This window comes from Cyprinus carpio, chromosome A1 (assembly GCF_018340385.1).
Source record: "Cyprinus carpio isolate SPL01 chromosome A1, ASM1834038v1, whole genome shotgun sequence".
Lineage (NCBI taxonomy): Eukaryota > Metazoa > Chordata > Actinopteri > Cypriniformes > Cyprinidae > Cyprinus > Cyprinus carpio.
In genome coordinates, this window is record NC_056572.1 from 3,053,374 (window position 1) to 3,080,599 (window position 27,226).

Consider the following 27,226-nt stretch of genomic DNA (forward strand, 5'->3'; position numbering starts at 1 on the left):
TTGTGCGTTATTATTTTACATGTGTGTTTTAAATGTTTTATTTATGCTTATTATTTTTCGATCTATGACTGCAATACATTTGGCGGGATTCTGATCCCATAGAATAATCTTGTTTTCCCTTTTAATTAAGAATATTTTTCTTATCCCTTTGGCAGATATTTGCTCGTTTTGATACATTTTTCAGAAAACAAGACTTCATATTTTAAGTCATTTTGCTTCTAAGGTAAATATTTGGATATTTATACCAGAAAATAAGATAAAAAAAAAAATATATATATAATTTTTTTTTTCCCGAGTGCTATATTATCCTGTATGTCACGTCACATCACTTGAAGATTTTTAATATGACCAGCTACTTTTTTTTTTTTAAATCAATGAACAGTTTGATTTTTACACAAAGCACACGTTCCACAACCACGTATTGTATTCATTTCTTTATTCAGTGGAGGACTGTGTGTTTTCAGGGAACCTACTTGAAATCGAGGTGTGTGAATGGGTTCAAGAACAGAGGAGGATTAGAGCCCTCTCTGATGTGGTTTAATCTCAGCGTTCAACATGTTCTTGATGGCCCTTATCACCCTGTGATCACGAGCCGAGGGGATTTGGCATAGACGAGGCTGCTGCCAGCTGCAGTCATATTCCTCAGGCCCTGTACCACCAGCTGTTCAAACGCTTCATAATTCCTGTACAACATACTTCCCTGAACCGCAGACAAGCCTGCAAAGAGTCAGCAACAAGTCTTCTTTCATCAGACACTCTTAAAACTAAGGCATTTTTTATTGAGCAATCAAAGGAGGTGCTGATTGTCAACCTCAGGAGATAAAACAGAATATTATTCGAGCTGATCGGTTTTTTTGTGCAAACAGTAAACTAAACTTTGAGACATAATCATAACGTGTAAACTCAGGTTCTGCATCTAAATAAACAAAACTGCAGTTTCCAGTTAAAATGACTGCTAGTAGCAGGAAAACACCTAATCCTTTTATTACTTTTCACACAAATTATGATTACGGGTTAGATTCTCGATTAGTAAATATCTATTTTTTTTATCATTACTTACTAATACTATGACATCAAAATACTTTACACAGTGCATGATTTGTAAAAGAATACATTTTAACATTTGCATCACATAATCAGCCCCATTTGTGTGACTTTCTGATGTAGTAAACTTGCTCAGAAGCGCACCTGGTACAACATCCGTGAAACCAGTCACCATAAAAGAGTTCAATGCTAAAATGCATGGTCACTTCAGCAAATGCATTTTTATCTTACACTCCTACAATCGCTGCAGTTTCCAGTTGTAATAAACTCTAGAGGCAGTAAAACTCCAACAACTTTTATTCCTTTTTCACACAAAGTATGATTTACAGGGCCAGAGTTTCAATCAAGAAAGCCTTATCTTTGCACAATTCCTTGCACAAAATCATATTATGACCTCAAAATGATTTTAACATGCTGTGAGATTTGAAAAAGGATGTTAGCGTTACATATTCAGCATCATATCTATAGTTTTCAAGCACAGTAGGTTTGCTTGGTAGCTCACACGATGCGGCATTGCACGGTTTAACAAAACAGCTGAAATCCACGTAAAAGGAAGTTTCTATCACTTTTGCATTTGTTAATGCTATCAGGTAGGCTTAGGGTTGGAACATTTGACACTGGATATTTCACTTTGAAACTGCTGCGAAATGCGTAATATCTATGTTGCAGAAACGCTGCCACAAGCATGTATTTTAATTTTTTTTTTTTTCAGGTTTGTTCAGTTTGTATATACTGAGTTGTACACTGTGTATTTCATTTGGAACATTAAAAATGGCTGACAAAATTGCAAAATTCACAAGTAACCATAATTTTGTACGTGGATAATAACAGGGTTGCAGTTTGAAATTTAATGTAATCACCGAAAAATAGCTAGTTAGTTTGGAACTAGGTGTTAGTGTTTAGTTATCAATAATGTTATGCTTCCCATCAATTGTTTCCAAGAAGAAAAAAAAAAATCCCTGTGCTCCCTTTTCTGCATCTTCAAAAATGAAATATCCAAAGCCTGATATACCCAAACACCGTCTCCCCGTCTGCCTTCAGTATTCCATCCATCCCCCCAAAACACACCCTTTCCACGCATTACGAGCCGCATGGGATTTCAGTCTCTCTTTAAAGCTTAACGCCTCTGGGACCCACTCTCTTTTCCATGTGACATTTTTACATTCTAGGGGAAGATGGGACTGACAATGCTTTTTTCCCCCTGTATTCTCTTCCCGCTTTTTTTTTTATCCCTTGTGATGGTTTGCATTACAATTACACAGAGACAGGAAATTCATATGCCTGCATTAGGATAAGAAAAAGATGAGAAATATACTAATTATGACATTTAACTGTATATGTGTGATTTAAAATATCATCTGGCGTCACATACGATTTTTTTTGTTTCCTTTATTATTTTAACACGTAAAAGCATCACAACAACAATATACAAATTTTTAGTTATCTTCAAAACAAAAACACATTTACACATGCAACATTAGGGTAAAGACGATGAGCAACTTATTGGATAACTCATTTTGGAATGTTTAGTGAGAATTAAAAATGCAAGTCACAAATCTTACGGTGATGTTCACGAAAGTTCTTTACTGGTTCTCTACCTTTGGGCAGCTTTTAAAACAGTTTCAACCAAAACTAAATGGAATCCAATCAAACTTTGTGAGACTATACAAACAACCTCAAAGCACCTTCTCTCAGTGTTACTGGACTTTTAAAAGCACACAACAAGCTAATGTGCCCTGCTCTGCAATATGCCACACGAAATCAACACAGAAACGTACTGGCTTTTGTTTACTGTGTGCAAATACGAAACGTCACATTAATAATGGAGGTCACAACGTGTCCTCTCGAATTTGTGGGTTTAAGTGAAAAGAGGTATTCTTATGATCATTCCATAGAAAGCTTGGGATATGATGGCAGAAAACAATTACTTTTATGATTATTGCTCCAGATCTAAACATATGTTTTGTGTTTCAAAGAGGTTTGTGATCGCATTGGCCATTAATCCACTGGCTGACATTATTCTCTCCTGTTTTTAATGATTGTCTACTCGGTTCTTTACAAGAAGGGCTGCAACTTGCACAGCCAAGACACTAAAACACATTGACAGACACTGAAAAATATACATAACGATGCTGCCAAAAGTACAATAATAATTACACAGGAAATAAAATGACAAAGTTTGCTTTGTTTTTTTGTCCCGCCGTCTCTCATCCACAGTCTGGGCTTTTTGTGTCCCTGCGAGTTCTTTTTGTGGTCAGTCTGTGTCATTACTGCATATGATGTCCCTTGATTCAGAGTCCTAAAAGAACCATCGAAACGCTTCCCCGGTGTTTACCGGCGTTCTCTGGAGAAAACACAAGAGGAAAGTACAAAGAATCAGCATTATTACGACAAAGAAACTCCGTAACACTTTACAATAGTTAAAGCTATTAATTAATGCATTATCAATACAGTTAAACCTGTTGCTACATTTACTGAAATGATCACCAGAAAGCCAATTTTCAAAGAACTTTCTATGATAATTTAATTTGGTTTGCAAGTAAAGTAAAAGAACACAATGAATCGCATGTCTCATAATGTATTGGTCCTGTGACAAGGTAACTAACTAAATTATTAAATAATTTTTGAAACTTTACAGTATTTTGTTGTCACATTTTTATGTGTGTGTGTGTGTGTGTGTGTGTGTGTGTGAGAGGGAGAGAGAAAGTGTGAGAAAAATCAGAAAAAAACGTTGAGCCAGTGGTTTAGAAAAATGCATACACAAGCCTAAAGCTTAAAGCGATGGAGAGTTCCATAGATTTAAACAGGCAAAAGAATGTAGCATAAATCAAACAGGTATGACGTAAGTGTCAGAAGAACTTTTTTTTTTTCAAACGGCATACCTATTCATCTATGTAAGTTATTTAAAAGGTTAAATAGGCTTTATTGGTGGCTGCTTTTTAAGGTGGTTCATAATAAATGAGCAGGTCATAAGATCATTCAGTGCCAGGACACTTATTATCCAGCAAGCCAGCGGTTAGACACGACCAAATGTGACCACAGACGGTAGGAGCTTTTTCATTCAACATATGATTGGTTTCACCTCATCACATGATTTTGTGAGCATGTCATTCTTTCCATTCAGATGTGCAACATTCTAACACCATGCACTAAAAACATCATCAGATGAGCTATCAACAATCACCACATGACAAATAAATGAAAATGACAAGAAACAATGTGAGCAATGATAGAAATAAAATCCGTACACCATAAAATAATAATCTGTTCATTTTTTATGGCATGCTGCACGGCTGGAAAATCAAGTCTGGCATCCATCACTGTAGCTTTACAGAATTGTTATGCATAGACTTCACAGACTCATCAAAAATGCTTACATTCACACTCAACGTTCCTGTTCGTGCTCAATGCAAATTTCTTTTTTTTTCTTTTTTTTGAGTCTTTGTTTTTCTTACTTAATTGCAAATAACATTTGAACTTGTGCCCTTTTACTTTAATGGCAATAAAGACCAACACAGGCTGAGAAAAACAATCTAGGGCTTAATTTATTTATTTGAGTTTCATATAAAATTTCGGTAACACTTTAGAATACTTATTCACTATTAATTATGACTTTTCCTTCAATAAATTCCTAATTTGCTGCTTATAGTAAGGTAGTTGTTAAGTTTAGGTATTGGGTAGGATTAGGGATGTAGAATAAGGCATTAATATGCTTAATTAGTCTTAATAAATGGCTAATATTATAGTAATATTCATTATTATAAGCAACTAGTTAAGAGACCCTAAAATAAAGTGTTAACAAAACTTCCATCCATTTGGATTACACAGTTTTAACATGAACTAATAAATGCAATGCAATGCATTTTGACAGATTTCTGTAATAGAACTAATAAACTGAATCTGTTTTAAATAACCAGGTTTATATATTTGGTCACACTTTAGTTTGGGGACCAGTTCTAACTATTAACTATGACTTTTTCCCTCAGTAATCTCCTAATTTGCTGCTTATAAATAATTAGTGAGGTAGTTGTTAAGTTTAGGTAATACATGCTTTATAAGTACTAATAAACAGCCAATATACTAGTAATATGCATGATAATAAGCAACTAGTTAATAGTGAGAATTGATCCCTAAACTAAAGTGTTACTATATATTTTATTAAATCTTATTTTTTTCAGTCATGCCATGATTTTTTATTTTATTTTATTTTTTTGAATGCAGAAATCCTTTCATGCATGTATGCATTTTTTAATTTTTTTTTTAATTACCTCAAAGGATCACTTAGAAAATAAGGAGAAATAACAACAATTATTTTCAATTATATGCAAAAATGCATCTGAAGTCCTGAAGGGTGATTTCTTGAGTAAATAAAAGCATGAATGAGTGAATGTAAAGAGCAGCAGAGGGGCACAAAGAGACAGGTTTGCATAGATAGACTGACTCTCTTCTCACATGTATTATGTTTAATAGCCAACCGCTGAAAATTAACACCAGTGTCGAGATTTTTCTAGAAGTGGAAAAAGCCATTTTCCTTTGAATGAGAAACAGTCTTGTGAAAAAAAGTTGTGGCTTAGAGAGAGAGATAAATCCATATATTCCCCCACTGATCAGTCCCTGGTGGAAATGTGTCTGGCTATAGACAGTAATGACCCTGATGTGTGTGGCTGGCATGTCTGCGTTTTGTAAAGTCTCACGCTATCGATCCGGTCGAGGCTTCCTGAGTGCTGCTCAAATTCACTTCCAGCCGTCTCTCCTCGCCTCGCTGCTGTGACCAGCCACAAAGAGAGCTCAATTAGCACAGCTCTCTCCCGCCTGCGCACTCCGTCAAAATCACTCCATCAAACCACCCGGGGGGGGGGGGGTTTATTTCCAATCAAAAGATGCTAGATGCTATAACAAATGTTCAGCTGGCCAACAGGCCCTACATACATATAAGCCTGTATTCAATGCTTAGCCTCAATAAATAAATAGAAAATGGTCAAATATTAAAACATGTTTTATTGTTGGCCATCATAATCAATGTTATCTCAGAATTATTTGTATGTGTTTTTGGTTTCTACAGATGTAGAAATGTTCACAAATCCTTATTTGATAAATGGATATTTAATTTAATGAATCGGCTGATTCTATTGCATTCATGATTAAGGAGATTATGTTTTCAAATGCACTGAAATGATAATATTTCACACTGTTCTGTCACTTCTGGTGCCGACTCGTTTAAAGGAATTGTATAATTCAAACAAGACTACACTTTAAAATCCTAAAATGAATTAAATTTCTGTAACAGTTTAACCATTACTGAATGTAATATTAATTTTTTTTGCCGTGGGACACAGCAGTTTTCTGAATATGCTGTGAATAAAAAATTAGCACAAATGCACATATAATTTGTTGTGTGAGGACCCCAGAAACCGCAAAAATCCTGCACTTATTAAAAACTCTAAATCTGCCACCTCAAGGAGCGTTAGACAAAGGTTTGATGTCAGTGATATCAAATGCTCATTGGCTTTATAATGTGTGTGTGTGTGTGTGTGTGTGTGTGTGTGTGTGTGTGTGTGTGTGTGTCAGTGCTGGGTAGTAACTGGTTACATGTAATCTGGATTACATAATCAGATTCCAAAAATGAAGTACTTGTAATTATATTATATTTTAAAATACTCATAATCAGTTTTATTGATTAAATTATTTCATATTTGTATTAAAAATTTGATTCTCCCTAATTCTTCTTTTATATGTTCCTTTCTAAAGTAACCTACAACTTACTGTATATGCATTCAGAAAGTCAGCTGTCTATATTTCAACACTGGATTTAGAAAAAATAATATATTATTAATTTGAAGACATGTTTTCTCTACATTTCAACATTGCATCAACTGCTGATGAGCAAATTCATCTTTATTTACCCTGCAGCTCCTTCATGAACCCCAGTTTGGGAAACCTTGATGTAATGTTTAATGCACTTCATATATTTTCTTTCAATTGGTATTTTATATCAGTGTAGTACAAGATTATCTCATTTAAATCAATGTGATTAGATCAAAAAGGAAGACACGTCAAAGCCAGAATCAGGCAAGCTGAACGAGAGAGGATCCTGGATGCGGCACGCAGACTCTTTCTCTGTTTCTCTGTTTCTCTGTTTCTCTCTCTCACACACACACACACATACACACACACACACACACACACACACACACACACACACACACAAACGCACACACCATCCAATCCCATCCCTTCTCCACCACCCCCAGCAGCCCTGATATGGTGATTCATGGAGGCCACAGATAAACCACTCAAGACCACGAGGATGATAATGGCAGATGCTGCAGAGACTCAGATTCAATCAGCACTGGGCTGTCAGCGTGGATGAGCTGAAGACCCAAACACACTCGCTGACATGCGCTGAAGTAAGCCAAAGCAATGGTTTACCCCAAAAATCTAAATGATCATTTACTCACCCTCATTTTGTTTTTATACCTGTATGACTTGAGCACAAAAGAAGATTTTTTTTTAATGTCTCAGTTTTGTTTTATATATGTGACCCTGGAGTCTTAAGTGCCAATTTTGCAAAATTTTGATTTATGCATCATCTGAAAGCTGAATAAATAATCTTTCCATTGATGTGTGGTTTGTTAGGAGGACAATATTTGTCTGAGATACAACTATTTGAAAATCTGGAATCTGAGGGAGCAAAAAAAATCTAAATATTGAGAAAATCATCTTTAAAGTTGTTCAAATGAAGTTCTTAGCAATGCATATTACTAATCAAAAATTAAGTTTTGATATATTTATGTTATGATGTTTACTAAATATCTTCATGGAACATGATCTTTACTTAATATCCTAATGATTTTTGGCATAAAATGGATAATTTGACCCATAAAATGTATTGTTGTCTATTGCTACAAATATACCCCAGAGACTTCAGACTGCTTCTGTGCTGCAGGGACACATGTGGATAAATAATATCTTCTTTCATGTTCCACAAAAGATAGTCACACAGGTATAATCAGCGTGAGTAAATTATGGCAGAATTTTATTTTAATTCATTTATTTTTGGTCAGCTATCCTTTTAAGGTTCCCTTACAGAAATGTACTATCAGAATCATATGTGCTGGGAAGATAACATACAAATTATAGTTCATTCTGATTGCAAATTGCATGATGAAAATTGCAGTTAGTAATGTAACATAGTAGAGTACTCACTTTAAGTGATGTATTCTGATAACTTTTCATCTAACTCGTTTATAACAGATTTGAATGGTATTATTGTGTAACACACTGATATATATATATATATATATATATATAAAATACATTATTTGTTATTAACATCAGGAAATGCATTAAGCCTTACATTACACCGGGTTAATGACAGAACTGCAGGGGGTTTTGTAGGTTGATGAATATGAATAAATGAATAAATATAGAATTAAATATTTTTTTACAAAAAAAAAATAATTGTTTACTGCAATGTGATCATTAAACAACATCAGAGAACTGTGAACATGCAAATATGTTGATAACTTATTATTTTATTATAAATAGTATAAATCTCAGTGGGAGTGTGAATATATATTAGCTCAAAGGATGGTCGGCTGACAAAAACATTTGGGAATCCCTGCATTACATGAAGAAATATTAATAAACACACAAACAGAAATGACATTGCACGTCCACACCTAATATTTCACAGCTGTACAGTACATCAACAGTGTTAAGTAGCTTGCAGAATTATTTGTCTCATACACGGATTGAGAGGTGCTTTTGTCCTCAGATTCAGAAGCATGGATCACAAATTTAAAATGTAAGAACTTGCATTACATGGCCATTTTATATTGTGAACTGGCAGTATTACACACACACCGGTATTTTTTTAGAAAGAAGAATGTAAAAGAAAATAATAATGAGGGAGAATCAAAAATTATGAATAGATCACTGCCATTGTGTGGACAATATGTAATCATGTAGCCCATAAAAAGGTTACTGTAATCTGATTATGAACATAATCACATTTATATTTGGAATCTGGTCCGATCATTCAGATTACATGTAATCAGTTGCTACCCAGCGTGTAGTATGTAGGCTATATGTAGAAATATGTTGAGAAGTCCTCTACATTGCTAGAAAGTTTTCTGATAAAAAAAAGGAGGGTAAAGTTTAAGAAACAGAAGCCAGAGGAGGTTTGTGTTCAGTGACAGCGTCTGAGACCCTCGTCTCTTCAGCAGATGAATACAGTGTGCTGATGTGCTCATTATAACGCACAGCCCATACGCTGCCCTGACATATCCATTATTTATTAACGTATGGACTGGGAACCAGGCCACCATTCATGACTGCAATCCTTTGGAGGCAATTCTGACAGGTTCTTTCAGAAATAAATAAATAATCCTTCACTCGTCTCTTCCTTCATGGCTTACGCTCCCAACACAAGAATAGCTCACATCCTCAGCCTGCTTCTGAACCTGTAAACATATTTCACATGCGTTCGCTGCTCAAGCTAAAAACACAAGAACCGCGGCACACCTGTATACCGTCTCATAATTCAAATTAAACATCATGCATAATAAATGTTCATGACCAAGAACTTATGAGTCATTTTTTATTATAAAATTATACAGTTAGTTGGTGGATAAAAATCTATGCGAAATGCAAAACGGTGATTTGTGCACAAATAAATCTGATTATCAATCTTTAAAGGACTATCAACTTAAAAGCACCTTCTATACCTTTGCACGCATTCAAACTCAAAATATTGTGTTAAGAAAGAATTAGAAACCATATGATAATGCTTTTTTTTTTTTTAGAAAATATAGTGAAGATTTGTCTTTTTGCTTGATTTTGATGGATGCAATCCGAAAGAGAAGACTGCTGATAACCAGTGATAACACACGAGTTCAAAACAAAGACTCAACACTAAAACTAATATTATAAATGGATGTTTTCACTGTAATCTCATGAGCTGCGTTAGAAGCCGGTGTAATGCAGCCACATAATACACACGTGACCACATCACCTTAATTCTATTTCAGTGCATCAAACTGCAGCTGTACATATCTGAACTACGCTTCGCATTACACATTTAAAAAACAAGTTGCATGTGTTTAATCGTTTAGGGCATGTCTCGCACTGTATTTTTGTATTATTCCATGTGTACACAAAATGTTTCACATATGATATGATATTTTCACTATAGTTTTACGTTGGAAAAATGTGTGGAGCTGTTGAGCCCTGTCCTGTCCGCTCCTCTTATTATGATCATTACATAGCCAGCCTGTCTGAATTTCAATATATACATTTCACCTTACAACAGAAACTCTGGTTGTCTTACTTCTGGTCATCATTAAAAAAAAAAAAAAAAAACAGCACAAATGTTCATCAATTTTTTTGCAATGACAAAAGCTATAAAATCATTTTCATAGGAGTCAATCCAAGCAAGTAAATCTGAAGAACAGAAAGAGAGGAAAAGTACGACAGATTCAAGCAGTTTAGGATTGTGAGGGCTAGCCAACAATCAAAAATAAAGTTTCTCTGGTGCAGTCAGCCCAAACTGATGTGTTATATATTGCCTGTCACTCCATTCTGTGGGAATATTGGGGCGTTGCCGAGCTCAAACCTGGAAGGTACAGCAATCCATCACCAACATCCACAGGAGGAGATCTCATCTCGGTGTTGTAGCCACTATCCCAGCGGCATTTAATAGGGAGCCAGTTCAAGGCTGTTAGAAACACACTGCTCATCTATGCGGTCCACATTCTGCAGTTGATTGCTTTAGCCTTACATCACAACAGCTTCACGCAAACAGCATGAGTGATTAAAACTACAGGCAGCCGTGTTCGCTTTCAATGCAAAATAAATAAAAACTCATTTAAGGATCTCAGTTTGATGGTGCCCATGTGAATTAGCTAATCACATCAGAGTATTTAGTATGAAATATATATTTTTTACAGCAGTTATTATTTGAGAAATTCTGTATGAACCTTTAGAGATTAAATTAACTACAACACAGCAGTTATGATGTGTTAAATGACATGCATAATACAATGGTTATAGTGGACTAATATTTGCAAATCTCTGATTAGATAAAAAGCATGACTGCTTTTATTGTAGTTTTCTATGTAAAGTTATGCATCATTGCCATGACAACATAAAGTCTAAAATCCCTAAAATGATTTTCAAAAATGATTTTATTACTTTTAAGTTTCCCATTTAAAAAATTGGCCCCATTCATTTTATTTTATTTTCATTATTTATTTATGTTTTTTTTTTTTTACAGAGCCCAGAGCTCGACAGAGACAGCACACCTACAGTATGCCAGTGATATTCTGTATAGAAATATTTTGTGGAATTCCAAAAGGAAATTGGTTACTTGAACATCAGTGTAATACATAATGTTTGGTATCTGAGTTTATCACAGTGCTCAGACCCAAGAGCAATGATAGAAAATTAGGTATTACCTGATTATTATAAAGCATGTTTTCAGGCGAGGACAGAGAAAGAAATACTGAGAAGAAATGTGTGAAGAGAGCAGTTAGCACATGCAATATCCATGCCATCCTCTGAATATATATTTGACCTTGTAACAAACATAAAGATCCAGAATACCATAAAGTACATCTAGAGGTCATGGGTTACGTATCCCTCACATAATACTGAACACATATAAGACCGAGATCACAGCCTGGAGAGATGTTTCAATCAAGCTGCAGACTTCTTAGTTTGAATGCATTTATTTATTGATTGTGTCAGTGCACAAGTGTGAAAAAGGGACACATTCTGATCGCTTCTTAAACTATAAATGCTTCCAGATTTAAAAGTGTTGGTCTAGTGTTTAGTGCACATGTTCTGCATGTTGAGCTGTGGTGCTTATGCTGCTGACACAGATTCAAATCTGCCTTGTGTCATCCTCTCTTAATCATCATTCTCTCTGTGTTCCTCTTATTAAGTGTCAATAAAATAAAATACAAGACTTTCCTTGCTAATGACATGAGACACTGCTCCAGCATTTCTGTGACCCCACATAAGACCAGTGGTTTGTGAAATAAAATAAAATAAAATACCTATAAAATAAAATTACAATAAAATTAAATAATTAAATTAAATTAAATTAAATTAAAATAAATTAAATTAAAAAATAATTAAAATTAAATTAAAATAAAATTAAAATAAATAAAAAAATAAAATAAAATAAAATAAAAAATAATAAATACAAATAAAATAAATAAAAATAAAATAAATACAAAATTAAATTAAATTAAATTAAATTAAATTAAATTAAATTAAATTAAATTAAATTAACCCCCTTTTGCATGACAAATATAGCACAGCATATTAAATAATTAAATAAAAACGCTTATTTTTCAATATCTTTCAACCAAATTTTTAAGGGTGGTGAATGGTGAATACATCTCAATTTTTTTAAGGGTGGTGAATGGTGAATACATCTCTATTATAATTTTAAGCTGCTCAATATTCAGTGTGTGTAAACCCAGTATGGAGAATAATATACTTCAGGTTTGTTTTGCACTTCTGAGATATCACTGCTCACAGACCACGACCCCTTAAACAGCGGGGGAAAGGGGGGTGGGGGGTGGGATTAACATAGTGAAAGTCGGGTTTGTGTTGGGCTTCACGCAGCGGGGTAGAAAAAGACAAATTCATTTTTAGACGGAGGCGGAGAGGACACGCATATTAAGATAGCATCTAAATCTCAGGGGACGTGGATGGGAAGATTTTGTGGCAATATGGGCCCCTTGATTGTCAGCGGGGCACGGCAGGTCACACAGCGATGAGCGACGGGGGTTTTATCGTGCGAGGGTGCACGTCTCCAAACAGAATGCCTGCTCTCTGAAACAGATTAAATGCTATTGAAATGTTAAATCAACATGCAAAACAGGAGGTGACCGGCTTTCCTCTCTCACCGCATATGGTTGGGGGGGCGCGACAGCTTTTCATTGGGGAGCTGTTCAGGTAATTAAAGTGAACCTCACTCTGTTTGCAGAGCTCAGTCCTTTCAGCCCACCTTCCGAGCTGCAGAGAAGCTCTTGGACTCTGAATTTTATCTCCTCCAGTTCTGGATGTCAGTTCTCCCTACCTACTTTCTCATAAGATTACACATTCTGAGTACCAAGTTTGGCTGGTCGAGACCACGACCATCAATAATTTTAACAGAAAAAGCTAGGAGTTAGAAAGGCAACCCTTCGGGTGTGTGAAATGAGTTTGTTTTTTTTTGTGTTTCTTTACGAATTGGAAAAAAAATGGACAAAAAATAGAATGGTTTTACAGGAAAATGAAGAGGTCATGTGACTCATGAACCAATGTCAGAAAAATGCAAATTCTTTATTGATCTTATTTACCTTCAAACTTCAAGTAACAGCAGGTATAGTGAAAGAGGTTCGGCAGGAAAAATGTTTGGCAAGGGCTGCATCACATGGCAAATAATGAAATACATTGTGCATTTTAATGCTTGCCTTCCAACGGACAAAGTAACACGGTTAAAAAAAAACGGTGACAAAACCACTGAGTGATAATTCAAATAAAAATGAACGTGTTCATTAGCTGACAGGAGTTTTGTTTTTGTGGATTCTGAAAGTTTCGACGTTTTAAGTGTTTGGTGTTTGTATTCTTCAGTTTTTTGTTTATTTAGAGATGGTTTTGTATCGTGCGAGTCGCAGCAGCAGTTCTGAAGGACTCAGTTCCAGCCCATTTGCCCACCATGCCCTACACAACAACCTTTCCTAAATCCATTCTGACGCTCAGGTCGAACCTCTGTATTGACCTGAAGGTACAGGTGATTGGCTAATTGATGATCAGGTTGTATTTAAGTGGAGTTTATTGTGATTGGGGTACAGGTGATTGGCTAATTGGAACCCTTGGTGGACAAGCTGAAGCTATGAAGGGCCACAGCATTATATCTCTGTCAAAGACAAAGGTAAGTAAACTGAAGCAAGAGACGGTCTGGAGGCGGCCAGTTCTGAACCTTGAACACGAGTACGAGCATGGATTCCTTGTTCTGAGTGAGAAGCACTGAACGCTGTGTTCTCGAAGAACAGCAGGGGAGAAAGCAATTAGACACAAACTGGGGACCCTGGAACCTCCTTTCTCACCTCCGGCAGGGAGAAGCATTAGACAACAGGACCCTGTAATTTTATTTATATTTATTCTTTGAGTATGTTTAGTTGTAGGAATCATTAGTCTTTCAGTCTGTTCACTTGTCCCTACTGTTCATGCTGTAAATCAGTAAGTGATTATTGACTGACCAACACTACAGTGTGTCAACAGATACTAGAATCTCTAATTCGATACGATACCTAAGAAAACAAATATCGATATTCGATACCATTTTCGAACCACGGATTAGAGAAAAAATAATGCCCACAATATTAAGGGTTATTTTTTTTATTTAAAGCTATAATATAACAGTCTAGAAACATATATTTTACATTAACAAAAGGTCCTGAGGTAGGGCACCTTGGTCAAAAAGCCGCTCAGATTGCATTACATTCAAAAACCAATAACGTGCAAGTAAAAAAAAACAGTGCAATCTTTGTATTTCCAACGTAAAATCGAAAATCACAAATGTCAACAAAAGATACTTAAACTCACTTCAAGCAAAAACAAAAATCCGTGCACTCTTATGCATCAAGTGTTATCAAATTAGTAAAACAAAAATAATTAAATGGAATCTGTGGCTGGCAGTTTTATGCAGATTTTCTCTACAGAGGTGAGTGATGATTGAAACCCATTACTGTATCCTACAAGTTGTTTTGCAACTTCCAGCTTTTGAGCTAGGACACCCCAGCATGTCACATGTGCTCCTCTGTAAGACTTGAGTGCCCTTCTTGCACTTGCACAATGACGCCTGATGGTACTAACATAACACGTTTTCTTCACAGAATGACCGGGCTGGAAGCTGAACCCTTGAAGCAGAAAAGAACACAGATTACTTCTTAGGCAACCCGGTTAAGGTGAGGTAAAGTTGGTCTCATGTGGTCCTCCACCCTGTGAGTGGGTCCTCTTCCTGGCACTGATTTCAGGCAATTCTTTTCATATACTGAAAACTCATTTGTTTGAGTTATGTTTATGCACCCTCATACTGTCTTCTGATGTGGGACCATCCGCCATGTTTCATCTTGTTTCCACCTTTCTGTTTGCTAACATGACTCTTCAGATCTGATTTAGTTTTTTGGCTGGTTGATGCTTGTCATCTGGATGCTGTTGGTCGCGCCTTTGGCCCCCTGTTTTAGCACATCGACATGATCCTTAAGATTCTGTTTAACCTCCTATCTTAAGGTTACAAAAAAATGTCCTGGAAACCATGGGTCAAGCAAATGTGGCCGTTAGTGTTGATATCAGCTTGCAGACTGGTGTTTCTCATATCTCTGTCTGAGATTTCTCTGATGTTTTCTTTAAGTTGACGTTTTAGGTTGCTGTCACCTTCCTCAACTGTCAAGTAGAGAAGATCTTCCAACCTTTCAGAGGCCGGGCCTGCCAGAGAGAGTGGGGTGTTTTTCACCACAAGGGGCATCCGTGGGAAGAGAGCTTGACGGGGCACTCAATACCTCTTTTACAGTCTCACGAAACTGTAATATCTGAATCTTTTGGCATGATTGTGCCATTTCTTACGATCATCAGCTAGTAAACGGAACAGGACAAGCTTGCTGCTGTTCTAGAAATCTCTCCACCATCTCCTAAGCTGAGTCCCAGAGTGGGGGTCAATCAGGAAGTCATTTGCTGGTGTTTCAGGCAGTTGCAAAATCCTTTTGTTTTTTCCTTCAGCTGTCGCAACATCTTTGGTGACCTGCTGAAGGCAGACAACGAGTCTTTCTCAACCTCGACAGTATCCTCCAGACACACGGGTCTATATCCAAGCCCTTGTTAATGGCAAGGTGCAAGTTATGCCCAAAGCAGGGGACCCATGTGAAGTCTTGCTGAAATGCTTTCTTGTTTGCTGAAGCATTATCAGATACCAGCCATGTATGACATGTCCAGCTTCCATGCTTCTTGTATCATCTCTTCCAATGCTTCCCTCAAGCATTCTGCTGTGTGAGTTCTCAGTGTTGAGCCCAACACAGCCCAAACACCAGCTAACTGCATGTCCCAGGTTTCAGTGACAAATTGCAGAGTTACTGCCATGAACGTTGAAGTGGCTCTGCTTGTCCACAGATCAGTGGTGCATGAAAAAAAAGTTTTCCTTCCAAGATGGTTCATGACTATTTCTTTTGTTTCGTTGTATAGGGCTGGGATTTCAGTGTGCATGAAAAAAGGTTGCGTGAAGGAAGGGCATACCTGTTGTTCAAATGTTCAAGAAGTTGTTTGAAGCCAGGTTTCTCAACAGTATACACAGGAACCTGATCCATGCATATGTACACTGCTACAGCCCTGTTCAACTTCTTGGCTTCATTTAAGTTTGCTTCATACTTTCTTTGCTGTTCAAATACAGCTGGTAGTGTAGGTTGTGATTGTGTTGTTTTTGTTGCAGGTTGAGTCTCATCTTCTTTCTGGTGCTACAAGAGAATGCCAAACTTTAATAAACATTTTTTTTTTTTAGACCACACTTTTAAAATGAACTGAATGAACTAATCTAAGAACTTAGGTTAATGGTAATAGATATTTGTTAACATGAATAAGCAATGAAAAATACTTACAAAACATTTGTTAATCAAAGTTAAAAGTTGATTTTAAACTAACATTCACTAATACATGTACTAATTAAAATCCAAAGTTCTATTTGTTAATATTTTTTCATTGGACCAGAGCTAACATGATCCGTTATATTTTTATTACCTAATACCTACTGTTATCAAAGATTAAAATATACTGTAACAGATGCATTGCTCATCGGTCATAAAAGCTGGTTAATACATTAACGTTATTTGATGAAACAGATTTAAACGCAAACGTGCGTGCATCACACGCGAAAACAGTGCTCACTGGATCGACATGAAGTCGTCAAGTCACCTTTATTTATATAGTGCTTTTAACAATACAGATTGTGTTCAAAGCTCTTAACAGTATCAAATTGGAGGATAGAGTGTCATTAATGTATAATAATAATACCAACCTCGAGAAATTCTTTATACAGATCCGGGTGTCGGTCTCTCAGGTGCTTTGCTATATTAGTAGTGTTAGCGCCTTTTGTAAGCACTGTTCTGTAGCATCTCTTGCATATTGGCTTGCTTGTGTCCTTCGGCTTTCCATGTTCATTTGCCTCATATGCAAAATATTTCCAGATAGCACTCCTACTGTGTTCCTTATCAACCAAAGCCGGTCGCGAGGGGCGTTGCACTCGCCATCTTTCCATTCACTTCACTTTTGCTAACCAGAGCGAATGAGACGAGTGCGATGTGGCGAGCGTGTGGTGGTTGTCAACGCACCTTTGGAGAGAAGTGAAAGTGAAAGCGCGGCTAGTATCGATACTTTGGGAAATTAGTATTGGTACCGTTCAGATATTTCAGTATCGATATTTATCGAAATATCGATATTTTTGACAACACTAGTGTAGATGCAGCAAAAGTCTTCAAAAAAAGACATTTTTTTATGCCACTGACATGATTACTACCCAGTGCACTTAATAGTATTCAATGTGCAAAAGTGTATTTAAAAAACTGTACCTGCAGAAAATATATTAATAATGAAATAACAGGCCACTTAAGTGTATTTATAGAGTACACTTTCCTTTAAATAATCTGTCTATGAGTTTAAAACTAAATTGAAATTATTATTTTCTCACTTTGGCATTTTAAAATTTGTATGTTCAATTATTTCTAGATTTTATTAATATTATTTTTTCTCATTGTTTTTATCTTATTGGTACAGCACTATATGGTCAACTGCTGTTGTGTTTATCTGTGCTTAATAAACACATGAATTAATGAATTAATTTAAAGTGAATTTTAAATCACTGTTTTAGTAATCTTTAGACGTGTTTTAAAGTACATTTATTTTAATGTTTTCACTAACGTACTAAAGCACATGTTGATTATAATTTTAACTGTAATGTGTTATTTAGTATTACATTTAAATTTTATATTTTAATTGTACTAAAATGCAACTTCATCATTAAATGTGTTATTACAGATGTTTTTAACTACATGAGATACAAGTTTCAACAGAAATTACATTAACGCATATTCAAAGTACATTTGGTGGTACACTTTTTTATTTTCAAAGTCTATAAGAGTATATAAATATATATATATATATATATATATATATATATATATATATATTTGAGTATCCAAAAACATTAAATTCAGTAATAAGTACTCTTTTTAAAAAAGTATCATTTTTTTTTTCTTTTCATGGCCTTGATCTCATGTGACACAATTTTTAACATGTGTCTGAAGTACTTTTAATTTCTGGGGTTTTTTTCTTAATGTACCTTTAACTAAATCAGTAAATGTTACTGAAATATGGTCTGAAATGTTGTCAAATTATCTATGGCCTCAATGTAAAGGCTAGGACCCCTTCTGCGTTGACTTTCTTGACGCATTTTCAAACAGGTCACTGCGATGATGAGAAACCATTTAACTTCTCAGCCAGAGCTAGCCATCAATTATTTACAGTTACCTGTTTAAAATTTAAAGTGCCACACATTAACGTTCCCAGCCCTACACTTTCCCCTGACCATCCTCCACTGATCCGCCAGCCCAGAAAATGGCACTGATAATGAGTTGCTTTCGCCACTGGACTGGAGACGTTAAATCAAGCCGGGTCAGAGGAGACGTAAAACCACAGGCCACAGGTCAGCCAGGGCTGATAGTGTTCCGCTCTTAATTGGTAGCACAAGAAAAAAACAATAAATTCAGCAACAAAGTTGTAGCACATTGTTTAGAGCACTGGGATTTATACCCAAATATATATATATATATATATATATCATATGGGTTTTACAGTGCTTTTTCATAATATTTGGAGCTTGTCATTTACTGTACATACTGTATATATATATTTAGACAGTTTTGAATGACGTGTGTGAATAAATTACAACATAATAGTCATTTGTAAGTGTGCTATTACTTTTCTCCAAGCAGACTGTCTGTCAGCCAATCAGCCTAAAGACTTTTACAGGCAAAAACAGCCCTATTCATGGAACAAACTAAATACTTTGTCTTCCACTTAATTTCCTCCAGCAAAATTTCAATAATTTATGCAGCATTTAAGCTGCGGTATCTCTCATAATCACTAAGGAATCACTAAATATTTCCCCGTGCATTATCATAAAAAAATAAAAATAAAAAAACACATTGAATTTTTTGCTTGCATTTCACACTGTGCAGCATTTTTATGGCAAAAGAGAATTACCAGTTGCTTCACGCCCTTTATACAGCATGCATTACATGTGACCCATTAATGTAAATACATCATCAGGGACACCAATCACTATATAGATCCTGACTTATGTGTGCACACAGCATTTGATCAACATCTATAAAACACATCAGAATCCACGCTCAAACTATCTGACTAACCTGGAGCATTACTGTATACCCAAAGCAAGCTCAGGAAACGTCAGGAAAGATAAGATGACTCTGCTAGACTAATCCAGTCTGAGAGAGAGAGAGAGAGAGAGAGAGAGAGAGAGCAGTGACACAGAGTAATCCTCCAGGGTCTTGCATTAGCGCGCTAAATTAAAGGCGGTATTAGATTAAATTGGCTCTCCGATTTCAGGGGTGTAAGTAAAATTCTAATTTGCATTTTCCACTGCTGCTTAAGATATAATTAGTTCAGGGTGATTCCCAGGTGCAAAACACTGACAGCAACATCCAGCTGCTTACTGGGAGTTTATCATCTGTTAGCAGCTAAAGGTGCAATCAGCAGGGTCTGCATACATGTGTGTGTGTGTGTGTGTGTGTGTGTGTGTGTGTGTGTGTGTGTGTGTGTGTGGGTGGGGTGTGTGTGAGTGTGTGTGTGTGTGTGTGTGTGTGTGTGTGTGTGGTGTGTGTGTGTGTGTGTGTGTGTGTGTGTGTGTGTGTGTGTGTGTGTGTGTGTGTGTGTGTCTGTGTGTGTGTGTGTGTGTGTGTTGTGTGTGTGTGTGTGTCTGTGTGTGTATGTGTGTGTGTGTCAGTGTGTGTGTGTGTGTTTAGTCTGTATGTGTCTTGTGTAAAGGCACGTGGTTCTTCTGCAGGTCACTACACATGTTGGCTCAGTATAAATTAATGAAGGCTGTGTGTGGGCTAAGGATGCTAATCAGTCTCACAGCAAACTCAGATCACTCCACATTTCCTCACATGCTAAGAGGAGCAACAAAGAGAATATTGTTACAAAGTATTCAAATGTATAAAGCTGTTTTCTATTTTAATATATTCTAAAAAGTGATTTATTCCTGTGATGCAAAGCTGAATTTTCAGCATCATTACTCCAGTCTTCAGTGTCACATGATCCAGTAACACTTTAGTTCAGGGACCAATAACTAGTTGTTTATTAACATGCCTATTACCAGCATATTGGCTAGTTCTTATAAATCATATATTATTGCCTCATTCTGCATGAGCATATTTTAGATCTCTTAATCCCACCCCATACCGAAACTTAACAACTACTTTACTAACTATTAACAAGCAGTAATTAGGAGTTTATTGAGGCTAGAGTTAATAGTTAGTCAATAATGAGAACTGGACCATAAAAATAAAGTGTGGCTCATAATTCTTCAGATATCATTCTATTATGATGATTTGTTGTTCAAGTAAATTTTCTTTAATTATTATAAATGTTTCAAACAGTTCAAAAGAGCAGCATTTCTAGGAATGGTCCTGAACAGTGAACATGATATCTAATGCATTTTTTTAAATTATTAATTTCTTAAATAACTTTTTTTTTTTTAAATCTTACTAACCCCCAAACCCCATATACATATATATTAGGGCTGTCAAATGATTAATCACGATTAATCACATCCAAAATAAAAGTTTTGTTTACATAATATATGTATGTGTACAGGGTATATTTATTATGTATATATAAATACACACACATAAATTATATATTTAGAAAATATTTACATGTATATACATTTATATATTTATATTCTTATATTTTATATTATATATAAATATATTTAATACATAAACATAACATATTCTTCTTAAATATATACATGCATGTGTGTGTATTTATATATACATAATAAATATACACAGTATACACACATATATTATGTAAACAAAACTTTTATTTTGGATGTGATTAATCGTGATTAATCATTTGACAGCCCTAATATATATATATATATATATATATATATATATATATATATATATACATATATATAAAACAGCATTTCTAGGAATGGTCCTGAACACCTCACAGGACATGATATATGAAGTAAACCTTAAATGAGATTACTATTAGCCCTCCTGAAGAGAATGTACCCTTAGTACCCTTCCCGATCAATAAATACCCCATTGATTCATCTCTGTATCACTTTATCAAGACCAAATGAAGCATGCTCATTAAAACTTCCACCAATGGAGTTTGTGCTACAGGATTCAAAACTGCACTGTACAGAACAGAACTGTATTCCACAATCCCATTTATTGAAAAGAAAAAAAAAGTTCCAAATTGCCATAATGTCCTAATATAATATGAATACACTAGGTGAAGTCTGTTACATCTGTTCCATAAGTGGCACCAAATGGATTAAATAAAATAAAAAAAGACTTGTTTCCTCCGTCTGCCATTGTTCACCCAAACTGATGGGATTTTGAAAGGCTCTGGAGGTCCTGGAAGTGCCACAGAGGACACACTGTCTATGCTTTCATAAGAATTTAACCAACCTATAAATAGCTTATGCATAGTTCATGCATATACAAATTGACACACTTCACCTTTTAAACATGACAATCACATCAACAACAAACAAAAAGTTTGTGTTTAGCAACTTGGCCCAAACATTCATGGTGAAGTGTAGAACTGTAGAAGGTGTAGAAGGTGTAGAACTTTATCCAGCTGCTACAACACCAAACACAGACACACTCAACCTCCACCTGCATGCGACTCGACAGCTTTAAGAAACCAGTATTAAAACATATTTAAACATAGTTTGATGAATTTCCGTGCACTCAGTTAGCAGAATTACTTCAGCAAGTAGATCTGTGTGAAAATATGCTTTAGGCCCTGTTTACAACCGATGCTCCTCAAATGCATCTCCTGTAAGCACTGTTTGTGACTGCACTCGGTGAAGGGAAGCGAACTGCACGTTGATGATCAGACATATACTGTAAGTCAATGTGCAATTTTCAAAGCTTTGTTTTTGGTGCACCAATTCCATTTTAGAGGAGTAGACGGATGTTCATCCCGTGTGTAAACAGAGGCTTAGCCAGCCTTTATTTGTCCACTTTCAATCAAGCATACACACCAAAATTAGTATTTTTAAGAGGGGTATGTTTTACAGACAAATGATTTGGACCAAAATCACTCCATCTAAGCCCTTGAAAATAGATTCGACTATATATATATATTTTTGGATAGTTTTTCCCATTTTTTTTTTCGTCGTTTAAGGATATCATTAGGATGAGATTCCAGGATTTCAGCATCCCAAGCGTAATTGAAGAACGGCAGCAGGAATTTTTCCTATGGCTCTCGTTGCGGGGAAGATCGACTAGCCTCGTCAGGAGACAGTTTCTATAATTGGTTAAAATGACCAAGTGCAGAGAAGGATGGCTCTCTGCTGAAAACCATTTCCCAGCTCAGCTTGGAGCAGAGCCAAACGCTGGTTTGTTGGGATGCGTTCCAGCCCCAGCCTGACTGGCAGCAATTAGGGGTGTCTGAGCCAAGCTCAGCTTGCTCTCCGCACAAACACCCCTAATTACTGCCAATTAGGCTAGGCGGGTAGGCAGATTTGAGAGGCCGGGGGGATGTTCAGGCATGGGTGGGCATGGAAACAATTTTCAAGGGCTCAGAAACGTGACTAGAAGGAAAGGTTAATGCTTTTGAGTGCACGGAGGGAGAGTGTGGTGTCTCACCTCTAGCAATGAGCCAGGCTTCTTTTTGAGCTCCTCGCATTTCCGAAACTTGCAGATCTGGTGGCCCGTCTTACGGTTCCGACAACTGCTGCACACTCCACAGTTGATTAGCCTCCTGCAGGGCGTGCAGACCCCACACCTTTTCCTTTTCTTTTTCGCCGGGTTCCCGCTGGATGCGGAGGAATTATTCTGTGGGCAGTCTGCCAGATTGGCAATTTGAAACGCACTGTCTGTAACGGCTGCTGAGGCTGCGGGGGAGTGAAGGGCTGTCATGACGATGACCCCGGGAGGTAATGAGATGCCCCCTAAAGCCGGAATAGCGGAAAAAGTTCCAACACGTTCCGGGAGATTCATTATCTCTGCTTCGGCAGCACCGCATTTCAGCTTGTTCATGCATTCTCCTGCTAAAGGTCTGCAGTGTTCGGGGGATAAGCTGGAGAGGAAATTATTATTTGCCATTTGCAGCGTCTCTGGCGGCACGCCAGGTTTCCCCGGCCTTTGGGAGTCGTTTCTATGCATGCCGGTCCTATTAGGGTTTATTGCTGCTGATTTCCTTCCCCAGAGCATGCCGTTATCGCAGTTCCAAGGGGACACGCCGATTCTGGCGCTGGGAAAAATCGGTGTGGTTATGCGGGCGATCTTAGCAGTCTGTGGAAATGCCCCATTGCTTTTGTAAAAGTTTGCCAACGACCTGTACCTTTCCATTTCCGCATTGTAATCCAACAGCTGGCTTAATCCACCGTCCTGAAGAATATCCTTTTGCAAGAGTGACACGTCGGTGCTCTGGCCGCTTTCGATGCAGAGTGCATTGTTAAGATTAGACATGACTGCAAAGTTTCGAGCGCTCACAAGAAATATTCGGGGGGAGGGTGGCGGTTGCTTTTTGTCAAGGTGAAGCTCGTTAGACTCAAGACGTTACCATCCCGGTTTATCCTCTCCGCTAAAACAAGAGAACAACAATTACGGATACAAGTGACAAACATTTCCCGTGCATCATCCAAGTTGCTCTACTAAAGTGACAGCTTTGTACTTCACAAGTTGAAATGGTCCATTCTGTTACTTTCTCCCTGCCGCTTTTGACACTTTAATGTTGCATAACAATAGGAAACAGACATAAGCATACCTGAAAGTCAAAAAAAGTTTAAAAAAAATAAATGATAAATCAGTACACTGACTTCCCATAAACAAAAGGTGAAATTATAATATTTATTAATTACAGTAGAGGATCAAAGCTTACAAAGCAGCATCAAAACAGAAGCAAACGCATTTAACACAAAATATAATAGCTATCTTAACCTCAAACTTGAGAAGTCATGCATCAAGCACAAAGCTCTTTTAGAAAATATGTTGAAAAATAAAGCACACTGATACAAAGATACTTTGTGAGGCTCGCTCCAGCCAAGACCTTGACAGCCGCAGTGTGTGGGGATCCATTTCCGATCTCACAGTCTGGCTGGGTTTTGTTGCCACAGATAAAAGCCTATTAGACACATCTTCCTCTACTTGCATTACCTTTCACTAGACTCTCTCGCTGACTGCCTGTGGTATATTTCAAGACGACTACAGCCATTCAAAGCTCTGTGAACGCCTGCTTCTGAATTGAATGGTGCATTTCCACTTGAGAGACAACACTGGATAAGCATTCATATCTGAGACCCTGCCATTTATCATCTGAGACCTCACATGAAGCCAGTAATGTTCTTTATTAAGTTTGTTAAAGAGGCTCATGCTGCTTTATAACTTCCTAATTAAAGGCTAGCAGAACAAAACTGACTATCAAATATCACACTTACAAGCATAAGAAGTTTTCTGTTCTGAGAAACAAAACGTGCAAATGACTAATTAACTATTATTATGATCACTGTTGTTTTAAATTGTGATTTTCTGCTCATGAGGTGATTTAAACCGTTGATTTTCAAGCTGTAAACAAAGTTAAGTAAACAAGAAATATCCCATAGTCAGAGGAGACAGAAAGAGGTTGAGTGCAGTGCCGTCGAGACATTCATATCAAATTGCATAATGGGATTTAATCACTCTGGCGCCTTCAAAACCAGCCGAAATAAATAATAAAACACTGGACATTCAGAAAGCATGCGCCACTATCGCTAAGCGAGAGAAAAAAATGAAAGAGCATCACCTACCAGACAATCCAGACACTAGAGCAGCACATTACTGCGATGAGCACACAATAAACACACGCCGAGGGATCACTACAAAAACCCCGAGCAGCACGCACGAGACGCCATTCCTCACGCGAGGAAAAGTAGAAGGGAAGCTTTATGTTGGTGATGGCGTCCGGGTTGAGTCTGTTGTCCGCGGAGGTGAGCTGTCTCCTGTCGCTGTGTGTGGCTGATTGGTGCTGAGGTGAGGAGGATGGGGATGCGGACACCAACTGATCATTGGCTGGAATTACTATAGAAACACCAGGAGCTCTGGGGAGGGGATGCTCATCAGTCTCCGCCGGGAATCTGTTCGGTAACTCTTCACATCACGTGCACGTAGGCTTTAATTAATTGCAATACTACGTGCATTAAAAATCTTTTCATATTGGCTTTGTCTCAAAACCTAGACACCTTGGCTCGAATGAGCCCTTTCAGAAAAACAGTCAGCTCGTTAAACTGAGACACAACAATCAGCCTGAATACACGGGAAGAATAAATGTGCGTCTGCTCACCAAATGTGCTTCATGTGGCTACAAAAAGTAGCAATTAAAGTAACACTTTATTTTAGGACCACTTCTATATATGAACTAGTTGCTTATTATCATGCATAATACTGGCTGTTTATTATCACTCATGCCTTATTCTGCATGAGCATATTTTAGATCCCCTAGTCTTAAACCGCATACCTAAACTTAACAACTACCTTACTAATTATTCATAAGCAGCTAATTAGGAAAGTCTTCGTTAATAGTTAGTTAATTGGGCAAACTATAATGTGAAAAAAATAATAAAATAAAGCTGTGAAATACAAAAGAAGACATTTTTAAGAACATTCAGGTCCTGAAAACATCAAACCCATTGACTTTGATTGTATGTAAAAAAAAATTGAGAAAATTTGAGAAAAATTGAAAATATCTTGGTAACACTTTACAATAAGGTTTATTAGTTAACAGTAATTAACAGTATTAGTGAACTAATGAACTAAGCATGAACAATACTTCTAATGCATTATTAAACATCAATTGTTCTTGTTAACATTAGTTAATGCACTGTGCATTAAAATGAACAAACAATAACTGTATTTTCATTAACTAACATTAACAAAGATTAATAAATACTGTAACAAATGCATTGCTCATTGTTAGTTAATGTTACTTAATACATTAACTCATGTTAACAAATGACACCTAATTGTAAAGTGTTACCAATATCTTTTATGTCGCTCTGAAGAAATACATTTCATAGAAATTTGGAACTAAGTAATCTATTTAATCTAACACATGAGGGCTTAATTGAAACAGCAAAAAATGTTTTAACTGTGCACTGAGGGAAAAAAAATATGGCATTTTTTTACATTTAGGATTTGCACATCTTTAATGTATATTGTTAACCAAAACAAATGGTAATTTAATTTAATTTAATTTAATATTTGTGCTAGATAAATGTGTATTATGTGCATGTATACCTGTGCTCACATTACTGAACATGCCTGCAACCATATTACTAAAAGCCCAACAGTAGATTCCAGAAGAAAGAATGCCTTTCAGAATCTCCTGGTGACAAACTACACTTCCCAAAATCCTAAAGAACAATCCACCAATTAGAAAAGTCCTGTTAGACATGTGATTTACAGGAACAGTGCTCCTCCAGTGGTCTGGGTGTGCCATTGCCAGTCTCTCCACCCAGACAATCACAGCGCTCACTCTCACCTGAAAACTAATCACACACAAGTTTCTCCAGCGTCTGTCTCCCTCGAGTCTCCAAGTCCTTCGTGTGTGTGTGTGTGTGTGTGTGCTCCATACTTACCATCCAGCGAGATGTGTGCCTCCACCATCTGTCATCCACGATCTCCAACAACTGTTAGGAAAAGACGTTTCATTATCATCCATCTCAACTAAAGCTATGATTGTCCTGTCTACTCACCTGTTTCCTCACCTGCACTCCAAGCTTCAAAATAAAGAACAGTTACTGCTTTTTACTGTTTCTGAGTCTGCATTTCATAACACCCATTCACTTCCATTCATTTTCTTAAATTCCAGATATTTAAAACAGACA

The 27,226-nt window shown here is 36.6% G+C and overlaps 1 protein-coding gene across 1 annotated transcript; it reads right to left on the reverse strand.

Annotated features, from left to right (window-relative positions):
* Positions 1–1,365: 1,365 nt before the first annotated feature.
* LOC109052764 (CXXC-type zinc finger protein 4-like) lies at positions 1,366–25,601 on the reverse strand. The gene is made up of 3 exons (XM_042766950.1): positions 25,151–25,601; positions 23,010–23,949; positions 1,366–3,388 (listed from the first exon to the last, which is right to left on the reverse strand). Exons 2-3 carry the CDS (start codon positions 23,832–23,834, stop codon positions 3,344–3,346), a joined length of 870 nt encoding a protein of 289 aa, XP_042622884.1. The 5' UTR covers positions 23,835–23,949; positions 25,151–25,601; the 3' UTR covers positions 1,366–3,343.
* Positions 25,602–27,226: the final 1,625 nt, after the last annotated feature.